Below are 12,475 nucleotides of genomic sequence, written 5' to 3' on the forward strand. Positions count from 1 at the left end.
ACTCCGATGTGTCGTGCGGCCCGCAGAGTCTGGACTATGCTCGCGAGGTGTTCGTGCAGCTGGACTGCTCGGCACGAACACTGACGCTCTCTCGGCAGCTGCTTGAGGAGAACGACGGCGACGTCAAGGTCGACTGCATTGAACACTTGCCGGCCAGTTACCCCCTGTTTCCGCTGCTCGCACTCCGCAACGGCGGCACCAAGCTAGCCGTGGAGCTGATCTGAGCGCATGCCGTACCTGATCCACCGCTTTTCAGACAAGCCTCAGTGTTTGGAGTTATTGTTCTTTCTCTTTTACTCACAGTGTGTCTGTTTCACCCCCTTTTATTGCGAGGTTGAACAGTGCACTTCCGTGTGCGCACACATCTTCCCACATTTCATTCTGTGCTCTTTATGCTGATCCCATTGTTGTTTTTTTCACAGCAGGTTTTGTGACAACATGAGATCAGGAGTATTATGAGGTCTTGACAAGTATTTTTGATGCCACTGGTTGAATTTCGTTTTTCCCTCTCGTGTCATGCCATGTCGTGTCACTATCCCAATCATACCTTTTCTTTAGTATCTGCTTTTCTTATTCGAAATGTCCTGGGGCCGCTGATTTTTGACTGTTGACCTGTTTGTGTGTGGGAGGGGGGGGGGGGGGGGGGGGTGCATGTGTGTGTGTGTGGTACATGGTGTGTGTGTGTGTGTGTGTGTGTGTGTGTGTGTGTGTGTGTGTGTGTGTGTGTGTGTGTGTGTGTGTGTGTGTGTGTGTGCTGGTGTGCGCATACTTCTTCTACTTTCTATTTGAAGTGTACACACCTGTTGACCAATTGTTCTACTTCTGGCAAGACTAACTCTTGTGTAGTCAATGGTACTGCTTGTGAAGCCTATCAGATCCACTCTGATTTAGCCATCCACACTAGTAAAAAGTATTTCGCTCAGCAGGGGCATGAGTAAATGACACTACAATGCAGTTGGATCCCAGGCGGGATACCTTGATACCGTCAATCCCTTTTCTGCACTTAAGTCCTTGTCCTCACCCACGGCCTGCGGTGTGGTGAGCCCGAAAGTGTTGTCATGTTTTTCAAGTCAACCTGTGGTTTGAGGATTTGGTAGCTGCTATAGCCGTTGGCCTGTTCAATAGAGTCATCTTTCCAAGATTTCCCGAATCCCTCTCCCCTACTGCACTGTACTACAACGGTTTAACGTTAGTCACCCAGGGGGAGACCCCGGCCGCCTGGCTAGTTTCGGGCAGTGCACTACATTGTACTGGTGAACAGGTACAAGTGTGTGTGTGTGCATGTCACATTGTGTGTGGATTTTTGTTGGAGAAACTATGGTGTAGTTATGTGACGAAGGCAATTGTGCTGTGCATAATATACAGCTGCTGGATTCTATCCAAAGAAAGCCCGTTATGGCAGCACAAATTGTAATCAATAGCAGCAAGAGTACATAACCCCCTGGGGTTATGTACTCTTGATAGCAGCAACATGAGGAGTGTGGTTGATCGACTGGGTACGTGCCGCAAATACATGTACATACATGTACTACAAACATTCGCTGGCCTGTCCGTCCTGAAAAAATTAATATAGTTAATATATGGGACAAAATGTCAAGTCTGAACACCATTGGATTTCCAGTGAAACACTCCTGGGCCCCCTTCTTGATGTTGCAACATTTCTTGGGGATTTTCTGAATTATTCAGAGGCACATGTACAAAAGTACTGTATACAGTGCCAACGAGGGAGTCGTAAAAAAATGTGTTAGGACCCCCCCGGGCCCAGTGCCAACAAACACACAGGCATAACTGTATGTACGAGATCAAAGGTGATAAGAAGAAGCAAGTGCAGCTACATAATGCAACCCTTTAATTCCAGAACACAAAAAAATACACGTGCCTTGTCACGCCTTTACCAAAGAGGACAGGCACACACAGATCCTCACAATGACAGATTGGATTGATTTTTTGGTCTTATGTGCCGAAAGATCAGCACGTTCCCGGAAGATGTATATTTTAACAGATGATAACCGCATTAATGGAACAAAAGCGTAGAATTATTGTCTGATGTGCGCAGGAAAGAAACGGAAAAAACCTATCAAAGAAAAAAAAACACCATAAACCGTCAACACCTATGTCCAGCAAATAACTTACTGCAACTACATAGTATAACAATAGAAAACGGAAAGATAATAATTAATGAGTTCCCTCCTATTACGCACATAAAATAACAAAGCAGCACCGGTAATAAAAAACAAAAGTGACAGGGCCAGAAAGAAGGAAGGAGAGATATCAAAGACGGGAGGAGAGAAAAGATAGCTGAGCAATAACAATTAGACAGGGCGGGGAAGGATGGATATAGATCATGTCAACAGCGTGATGTCTTTTGTGCAAAATCATATACAAATGCAGTAGGCCAGCATCACTCACCAGCGGCAACCGAAATATCATGGCAAAACTATTGTTACGCGTCACAAGCTTTACAATAGAACACACTTTCTCTTCTTTGGTGCCTCCGGAGGCTCGAGCGCCGCAAGAATGGCCTCATCGAATACATTCTTCAGACCCCTCTGCGTCAGAGCTGAGCACTCAACATACTTGACTGCGCGCAGTTCTCTTGCCAGTTTTTCCGCTGCCTCGACCGTGATTGGTTTTTGCTTGTTCTTGGCCAGTTTTTCTGTTGTGCTAGCATCATCACGCAAATCCACCTGGGTGCCGACTAGAAGGAATGGTGTTTTGGGACAGTGATGGGTGATCTCAGGGACCCACTAAGCACACAAAGGTCAACACAGCAGCACACCACAAAAAAAACCAGTCAAGCAAAGCGACACACTAAAGTCTAACATCAACTACTAGTAGACTTAGACAACCAGAAACAGGAGCAAGTGACGGCAGTTGTGAAAACACAATAACCACGCAGCATTTTGTACACCAAGCACCAACAGTGTAAAACTCCAGAGGAAGACCCCAGGTGTTTTGTCTCGGGGAAAAGCGACCCACCCACTACTTCGCAGTGCTTTACACAGCTATTGCCCAAACCAATATTGCACGTTGTCGGTCCAGTTCGAGAATGGAGTAGACCACCGATAGATACTCTCTGGTATGGACACCTGGGAACTGCAGATCTCTATGTAACATATACATGCATGTACAGGTACACACACTCGTTGGAGGACGAAGATCGTCTGATGAGCCCAGGTGCGCGATGCCCCTGGCATTTCTATTTGATGGCTTATGCTGAGAGGAGTTATATTTTCGCGATGCCCCTGGCATTTCTATTTGATGGCTTATGCTGAGAGGAGTTATAATTTTCGCGATGCCCCTGGCATTTCTATTTGATGGCTTATGCTGAGGGGAGTTATATTTTCTTACTTTCTATGGCATATTAGCAGAACATCTAGCCGTTGAATACTTTTACCCATCAATGATTCCTATCGCGAACGTAGGCAAATTGCTGTAGGCCAGGCCTGAAAACGTTTTGGACGAAAAGGACGGAAATAAATTCCAGACGAGCATCTGTGCGCATATGGCCAATGCTAACCGTAAGAAAGTTGAAAACTGGACAACAAAATCAATGTGGGAGTAGCTTCATTGATATCGAGTAACAATATCCATGCACACTTGAATGCAAGTGTACATGTGTTTCTCACACAAAAAGTTTCTCAGTGGATGTACGCACTATGCACAACATACTCCTTGTCATGTCTCTTTCTCTCTCTCTCTCATAACAGCCACCTTCACTTCCTTTCCCCAGGAGACTCCTTTCATAGGCATCCATTGCCTCTGGAGAATCCTTGAAAATATAATATCAATAATACACAATAAATTCCAGCGCAAAACTGCAGGTAGACCCAGGGTACAAATCGGCTCCACACAAAATTATCCACCTTGCCAGTGAATAAATCCTTGGTTTCAGATACCAAGAGCAACTATTAATGGACGGTCAGGTATCTTTTTCGCATTACAGTGCCTTGTGTCGATGAAAGAGTATGCCTGGAAGCATATTACTGGCAATGCTGATGAAGATCATGATCAAGTCACTTGTCATACATGCTACACGGTCTTGTCTTCCACGAATATTCCTCACAAGCTACAGTGCTGGCAACTGAAATCCGACCCCCTGAGCGGTGCGCTCATATCGCAAAGACCCAACACGGGATGGTAAAACTACCAAACAGAGGCCGCTAGAAAGTGAACCCACCGCTCACGGAGTCGGATTTCAGTTGCCAGCACTGTAGCTCACATCAATATTTTAGTAAGCACCACGCATGATCAGTGCGAGTCCCTGAACCCATGAATTCTTCCAAGCAGCCAGCAAAGTAGCCTGACACATCTGCCTTTGCGCAGACCCAATCAACACCAGATTCACCACGATCTATATGAACCAGCGGACATCACTAAGGCTTTGGCGTGTTGGCCTAAGCTCGACAGGAATCCTCTCTCAATTGTCAACAGTAGCACTCGCAGCCTTTAGAAGCTGGCTACACTCCATCGCACATCGCAGCTTAGACTTGAAAGCAGCCAGACACTGCCTGGTCGCAATCAAAGCACAGTCGCGGTCAGCAGGCCATTCTTCATTGACAAGTGATACATGGACACGCAACACAACCAGTTTGTTCTATCACCACTACCCACTCGATAAACAGCAAGGTTGCATACAACCCTGTATCTATCATGCACAGGGCGCAAACAATGTGTACGAGTTCGTCACATGATATGAAGTGCCACCGCAGACCCCATACTAGCTGAAGTTGCACACTCTTGGTCTCAACTAAACAGAGCGATCCTATGTTTCAATGTATGTACACACACGACGCGACCCGCTCCACAAATGCATAGATCAGGGTTGACGCCATGCCTGACACCGGGCACAGTGTAGCCTTAGCACTACAGACACATGTACTAGGTTCTGAACTGGTGCAAGAGTACTCAGTCTCTTCCATCGTCAGGTTTCATTGAGACACAGGGAAAACATGATACCACCACCACCCATAAGTGAGCGGCTACACAGAAGGCAGAACAAAATTGTGCTGATGCTGTGCGCCTTCTCACGCCAACACTTTTGGCATAGTGCCGAGAGCACTTTGCGAGCAGCGGAGTACTGTAATTTCACAAATTTTCGGTACTTTCGGTGCGTCTGTTTCATACCTAAAATTGCAGTACACCGAACAAACACTAACACACATAACACAATAGGGAACTGCTTCTCTGTACCGAAAATTTCTGTTTACCTAACATAGCCTGTTGCTCTCATACCGAAAATATCGAGCACCGAAAATTTCTGAAATTAGAGTACTTCTATTGTGTCCCCCACCAGCCACACTCACTTACAATATCACAAGAAACTGGACAAGTATCACTGGCAGTTGTTTTGACAATGCACGGAAATGTTCTTGTGCCCCACGATCAATACAAGTGCTGGATTCTAATTCCTATATGGTACACGATCTAAAGAATTGCTACTTTGTGCAAAAACTACGGAGACTGTATTAGAAAATAAGTTAGCTCGTGGCAACCCATGCCCAGAACAGTGTCCCCAAACCCTAGCAAGCCACTGTAGCTTCCAAGAAGCACTGTAGAAGAGTTCCGCACTCAGAGTCATGGCGTACCCATTCGGTTAGAGTTTATCTTTCAAGAACGACTACGGGCAGTCATACACGCAATGTGCATAGCCATGAACACACAGTCACACACACACACATTTCGTTCAGGATAAAGATAAATACACAAGTCGGTGGGAGGGGAAGTCGGACACACTATAAACCATGTATCATTTGATACTAAAACTGCCTAGAAGCAAGGCTTCCCCTCGTACGCAAAACTACAACACAGTGGCCAAATCTGTTCGTGATAAACCAGTGCACGAACCACCGCGCATTTGATCGCTAGCGACCGCAATCAGAGAAACCATGCATTGAAGCCAAAATTACACATCGACCATCTGTTTCACGACACTATGAATGCCGACAACCATTGTCGTACACATGGTCAAACGGCATCGTGCACAACTGAGTACTATGTTAACGTATGTCAGCAAACGTGCCAACAATGGCAGTACCACTAGCACACACGGTTCCAAACCCCTGCCGGCATACTACAGCACAGGCACAGTGTGCGGCAGGACACACAACTACATACTGCTCAGGACCCAACTATACACTCCTCAGCACACAACACTGAACAGATAGCTGCACGATGCAATGGCCATGGCAACTATTCCTGCAGATTTCCAGGAATTCATAGCAAGAAGCCCACCAGTCTCATTGTATTAGCCAGCACTATAAGGTACAGGTCAAGAGCTGCAGCAACTACAGCTGAGCCGTGTGGCTATGAATGTCATTTCCATGGGGTCAGCCTGGGTTGCTCTATTATCCAGCAATCTGACTGAGATCTTTTTGCACGTCCTTCGACGCAAACCATACTAGATTGCACACACACTCTTTCGCAATGGACACGTATACAAAAAAGCCAGCGGCGTTCTTGGACCTCGCGTCCATCAGTGCGCAGTTCATCTGTAGACTGAATGACACCGGGACTACACAGATACCAACTCCCCCCCCCCCCCCAACAAACACACACCGAATCTCGACCATTGGGTGGTGTCTTTCTAAAGACTGGACCTGGATGGAATAGCTACAGTACTGTTCAGTGGCACAGACAAAGTACCCCAGTGGATAGATTTCAGTGGTCAGCACTGCACAACTGAAGAGGCATCAACCTTCAAAAACGCCACCTCATGCTGTAACACAGCACGACAGAGGGAATCGTGCCATGGCAGAGTAATACGCCTGGCCCTGCAACCACTTTATAAAATTTTGCTGTGAGCGCGCAGGGCCACCAGATCCAATACTCTGCTTGAGTGATGACGCAGTCACACACTCGATGTCCGAGGTTGCAGTGCACTGACAGGCACATTGGAATGGGGAGTACGAAAACGATGAACAAAAGATTACAAGTACTACTTAGTCCGAATGCCTACCTACATGTAAACACGGAGCAACACACGAAGTAGATCTACAAGGTACTTCTACACTACAGAAGTAGTTTCTTACGTACACATACACACATCGAGAGCTACAACTCGTACCTTCTCTTTGACGTTCTCGAACGACGATGGAGAAATGACAGAGAAGCACACCAAGAAAACATCAGTTTGGGGGTAAGACAGGGGTCTCAGACGATCGTAATCTTCCTGACCTGTAGTTCAAACAGTAGCCAGAAAGAAGTAGAAAAAAATGCATCAGGACGTTTTCCATCAGCATTCGGGACGTTCGGATGTTTGTAAACGAGTGTGACAAATTCGGCCTGAGCAACTTACCAGCTGTATCAAAGAGACCGAGAGTGTAAGGCTCTCCACCGATCATTACAGTGACAGCATAGTTATCGAACACCTACGAGTGCAGGGAGAAAGAATGACGGACATTGGACCGTCAGTCAGCACCTCCGACAAATTCTTTCATCAGCAGATCCAACTGAGGCTCTCCAGCCTGTGGATCTTACCGTTGGTACATATTCGCTGGGGAACTTGTTCGTGGTGTACGAAATAAGTAAGCAAGTTTTACCCACAGCACCGTCTCCAACGACCACACATTTTATGGTCTGCATGGTGCACGGCAAACACCTCGGCCCGAATCAACCAAGATCTTTCTCCCTCAGAACCCTACAACGCCAAACGAGCTGTCACTCGGGCCCGCTGCAATCCAACAAGGCAAAACAGGAAAACAATCAGCTCCTGCTGCTCCTGACTGCCGTCACAAGATCTGCAAGTTCGTCTCACCAGGGAAGGAAATGAAAGACTTGAAAGAGTTGGCAGAACGCCGCTACAACATCTAAACTGGCAACTGGCAAAAAGTCGACAGCAGCAGAAAACAGAATATTCGTTGTCGTCCAAATCGCGTTGGGACTTGGAGCTCGTACGCATGCGCGCGTTAATATCACGTGAGTCCGACAAGAGTACATAAATGTGTACTCTTACTACACAAAAAAAACTACACTCAGCAGACAGCAGATACATTTTTTTTTTCAGATCAGTGCAAGCGCGGATCCCGCCTAGCGCGCGCCTGTACGTGTGAATGCAGTCATGCACTGCAGACTTGCAGTTGCAGAACGAGTAGTACGAGCGTACTCGTACTGAAACTGAAATCCGACCCCTTGGGCCGGTTCACTTTCTAGCGACCTCTATTTCGGGTGTTTGCGATGGGAGCGCCCGGCTCAGGGTCGGATTTCAGGCCTAGCGCCTGTACGTGTGAATGTGCAGTCCGTGCGCCAAATTCAAAAAAGTCGTCTAGAAGTTGCACTTTTATTTGCAACCGCGGGAAATTTGAGAGGTCTGGAGAAGAAAATTCTCAATGGGACTCAAAATTGACAAACAAGACGACGACCAGCGCTCGAGCATAGTACCTTTTCGCCATTCCTTCGTGCATGATACCTATTCTAATTGATAAACACTACCCTCATGTTTCGTTTCATGCGCAACGGACGAAGCGAAGTGTCTTTTTTCGTCCACGAAAGAAAGGTAAGGAAATTGTCGTCTTCGCGACACCCTTCGGATTATTTAGTGGGGCATTGTGGGCCAAGGATATTTTTTCTTTTTCTTTACAACTGTCCCCAGGTACTGAGACGGCGCTGATATCCTAGGAGTTCTGTTAGTGCAAAATGCCAGGTTACTGACTTATGGCGAGGTTTGTCCACCCAAAAATATGGGAGATTTCTTGGATAACATACACACATAATACAGTGAATGGTATTGCAGTGGGCATCCAAAACGGTTGAACCAAACAAATATGGTATGATACCTAGAGGCTAGGCACACAAAAATCACTCAGGAATTGGACGCAAGTCCCGGGACCTTGGTGCGTCATTACACCCGGACATTGAATGTTTGCCGGCACACGGCTTTTGCTCCACCACTTCATACAAGCTTACGCACTCACTCAATTCGAAAGACTGGAACGAGACCAAACCGAATGTGACAACTAAGAGCGAGTTGTGCATTTGTTGGAACAACGTTCGGGCATTGCGAGAAGGATATCAGCAGGGTCCAACAATGGCAGCAACAGCACCAGGTGATGATGGAGTACCAAGGAGCTTGTATCATGCACATTACAGTGAGCAACAAGAGAAACCGTACTGTGGTACGTGAAATCAGAGCCTGGGCAGGATGATCGACACTGTACACTGTGCTACAGCGCCTCAATTGTGCGAGAGAAAACAAACAGACCAGCAAGCACAGATCATGAACTGGTACACAACATTGACAAAGCACAAACCGCACAGCAAAGTTACAGGGCATAGCCGAGCGTTTTGTTGCCAATGAATTGCTTGAGAAGGGAGCAGTATTCCTTGTAACATTGCATGGAGTAAACGAGAACGCAGAGTCAGAACCAGGCGTAACAAGGCAAGACGGCTACTGTACAGGGGCAGGCTTGACGATCACTTGCATACTCGCAATTTTGGTACAACCAGGAAATTAGGCATCACGTCATACCGAAGTGGCTTCAACACGCTACATTGCATTCATAGCTGTACGGTGAACCTGTTACACGAGCTTCTGTGAAACAGACAGCATGCCAATGACCTGCAAGCACCAACAAACGCAGCCGGTAAAACAAACGCAGCCGGTAAAACAAACGCTACATAACTGCCCAACATAAACTTGTACATGCTGATGAGAAGCAAGAATGTGCTTGATGTTGGAAGTTATGCTCGCATATTCAAAAACATGCATGGAAAAACATCAATGACATTGTTCACGAATACAACAGAAACATCATACAGGGAGAGTAAGTAATCCTTCCTCCGTTTTGTATACGCGCACGCGCGCGCGTGTGGTAGATAAATCCGTTTGGCATGACTTTCGATCGAGGTTGCGTTCACCGTAGAGATAGGTGAACTCGAAGCCAACACCTCTCACTTTCGCTCTACTGCCCCTTTGGGGCCGATGCGATCCTTGTGCTAAGTTGTGGTAGTGGCTCAACAGAACAGGACAGGTGTGTGTGTGTGTGCACACGCGCGCGTGCGCGCATGTGTGTGTGTGTGTGCGTGCGTGTGTGTGTATGTGTAAGTGTGGTTTCTGAACTTTTCTCACAATCGTATAAGTTTCAAATTGTCGTGAAAACCCAGCTACACTGTGACCGGTACAATCGCATGTCGTTTACTAGTATCTGGCGGTCAGTCACATGGCATGTCGGGTATCCAACAGCACCGCGCTGACAGCTTATAGACCTTATATTTAGTATTTATAGTCCTACTTCAAGTAAATGTAGACAGTCAGCATCATGAGAGTTGCCATTACGTAGAGTTAAATACAAGCCAGTCTCTAGAGATGAGCACGACTGTCTCAGGGTAATACTAGTGATAAATACAGGTACTTCGAAGTACTGTCTTTTTTATCTGTTAAGTTAACACAAGATGGCTTTGTAGCTTCAGTCGTCCAGAATATTCATTTTATTCCGCGGTTGCCGCATAATCGACACGCAACTGTACTTGTGCAAATCTCCAAACGCTACGTAATTGGCCGACATTTACTTGTCCACGGTGATGAGAAGCACGGCTCTCCTAATTTTTAAATCATGAAAGGATTACATATGCAGGTACATGCATACAATGTGCACTATCCTGAAGTCGTGCGCAAATATTCAAAATCATTCACCGAACACAGAGAGGCGCACATACCGTAAAGTACCGCGAGAGCGCCCCACCTTGATTTTGCTGCGACAGATTTATATAATACAGCCAGGGAAAGGAAAATCGTGTGGCAGAGTGCAACGAAGTTCGTACGGTGTGAGCAACTTAGTGTACTAAGGTCACACTAAGCAGGTTTTTGTGTGGAGCTCGTGTCCGCTCGAAGGCACAGATTGTCTGCAGAACGTGCAATATGTGTACAAAGTTCGTGTCGTATAACCTACAGACCGGAGACCACCCCCACAATACGACCCCGAAAGGACGAGATGGTGGGGCGCTCTGGCGGTACTTTACGGTACATGTAAATACGAAGGAACCACATGCCCAGCAAGGAGATTAGTCATTACTTTACTTATGAGTTGATGGATAGAAGTTTCCTTTCAGCTGACCATTACCACTCATGAAAGCAATAGTGAGTGCTGTTGTTCTGATTCACAGGTATATATTCGGTACTTAGCGCAATGTGTTTTCGAAGCTAGGCACACGATTTGCATGAGGAAATCATGCAAAGATGTGGCATAAGGCCCTACAAACATGACCTAGGTAAAGGGATGCTATTATTTGCATTTGCAGTACTTTGCCATAGGATAATTTGTGTATGATTGTGTTGATCAATTTCACATAATTTCACGACAGGTCATAGTTTATTTAGTGGGGTGTTGTGGGCCAAGGATCTACGACCATGTCTTTTTCATTTCGAACAAGTAGACACTTTCAACAATTCATACAAGAAATGCCTTCAGTGCAAAACATACCGTTCGGACACACCAGGCAGTCCTTTCCAGCCTTGATTTTCAAGTGCAGACGTATCCACGATGACCTTCGAGTGAACTGCGGCTTGGAACACTTTGAATACGAACCACACACTCAAACTAACTAGACCACCGCATAGCTAGTGTATTCACGGAGCCAAAGAAGTCTCCTTCTGCCCCCACAGGGTCTTGGTTAGTTCTCTAGAAGGGACGAGAGCCATACCTAAATTCAATAAATTCTCCAATTCCAAAAGCCTCAAATGAAGGCGTCTTGGTGACTTCGTTTCCCGCGGTTGCAAATAAAATCAGCCCTTGAGTACCCCTTGGCGCACGGACTGTGTGTTTGCGATGGGAGCGCCCGGCTCAGGGGTCGGATTTCAGTTGCCAGCATGCACTGTACGACGACTCGTACATGACTTTTTTTATTTACATGTATGTTTTAAAATTTTGAAGGACGCTTCACGCAGCTTCATTATACTTGCAGGCAACCTGCCTACAGTCTACACTCAAGAGAGCACTGCATTTCACACAAATCCATTGGTATCGTTACAACGTTTCAGTCTTTATGACCATCATCAGGAATGAAGTGGACATGGAAAGAACAGCAGTATAAAAGAAGGAGGCAAGCAAGCAAAGCGCGGTACATAGTGACAGCGCGCGTAGAGAAGTGCAAAGCACGTCATGGCGGGTGTGCATTACTACATATACATGACAACACAAGCACAAACGGCGAGGAAAGTAGATACTGCGCTACAGCAGGGGGCGGCCCAAAGCTGCTTGTGTCGCCTGCATGTCCGGTTCGGGGGCATGCACGGAGCGAAATGTTGTATACCACCTGGAGTGCAAATGTGGTGATAAATATGTCGGAGAGACGTACCGCAGCCTCGCTACCAGGACAAAAGAACACAACGACGACGCACGCAACACAGTGAGCGGCACCGCGCTGGGTGAGCATTTCGCGGCCAAGCATGCATCTGACCCATTGCCATTGGGAGCAACGGCTTTCTCAGGTATCCGGGTTCTCGGTTCTGAGCGTGACCGCCCCAGGAGGAGGATCCGGG

General features: G+C 46.7%; 1 protein-coding gene and 1 long non-coding RNA gene across 2 annotated transcripts; both read right to left on the reverse strand.

Moving 5' to 3' along the window:
- Positions 1–1,939: 1,939 nt before the first annotated feature.
- Positions 1,940–7,884, reverse strand: LOC135818410 (cell division control protein 42 homolog). The gene is made up of 5 exons (XM_065331782.1): positions 7,757–7,884; positions 7,480–7,672; positions 7,298–7,370; positions 7,067–7,176; positions 1,940–2,747 (listed from the first exon to the last, which is right to left on the reverse strand). The coding sequence occupies exons 2-5, from the start codon at positions 7,582–7,584 to the stop codon at positions 2,460–2,462; spliced, it is 576 nt and encodes a 191-aa protein (XP_065187854.1). The 5' UTR covers positions 7,585–7,672; positions 7,757–7,884; the 3' UTR covers positions 1,940–2,459.
- A 1,032-nt stretch (positions 7,885–8,916) lies between these two features.
- Positions 8,917–11,749, reverse strand: LOC135818411 (uncharacterized). The gene is made up of 2 exons (XR_010553680.1): positions 11,418–11,749; positions 8,917–9,556 (listed from the first exon to the last, which is right to left on the reverse strand). It is a non-coding gene; the product is annotated as an uncharacterized LOC135818411 (long non-coding RNA).
- Positions 11,750–12,475: the final 726 nt, after the last annotated feature.

This window comes from Sycon ciliatum, chromosome 5, assembly GCF_964019385.1.
Source record: "Sycon ciliatum chromosome 5, ocSycCili1.1, whole genome shotgun sequence".
NCBI classification, from domain to species: domain Eukaryota; kingdom Metazoa; phylum Porifera; class Calcarea; order Leucosolenida; family Sycettidae; genus Sycon; species Sycon ciliatum.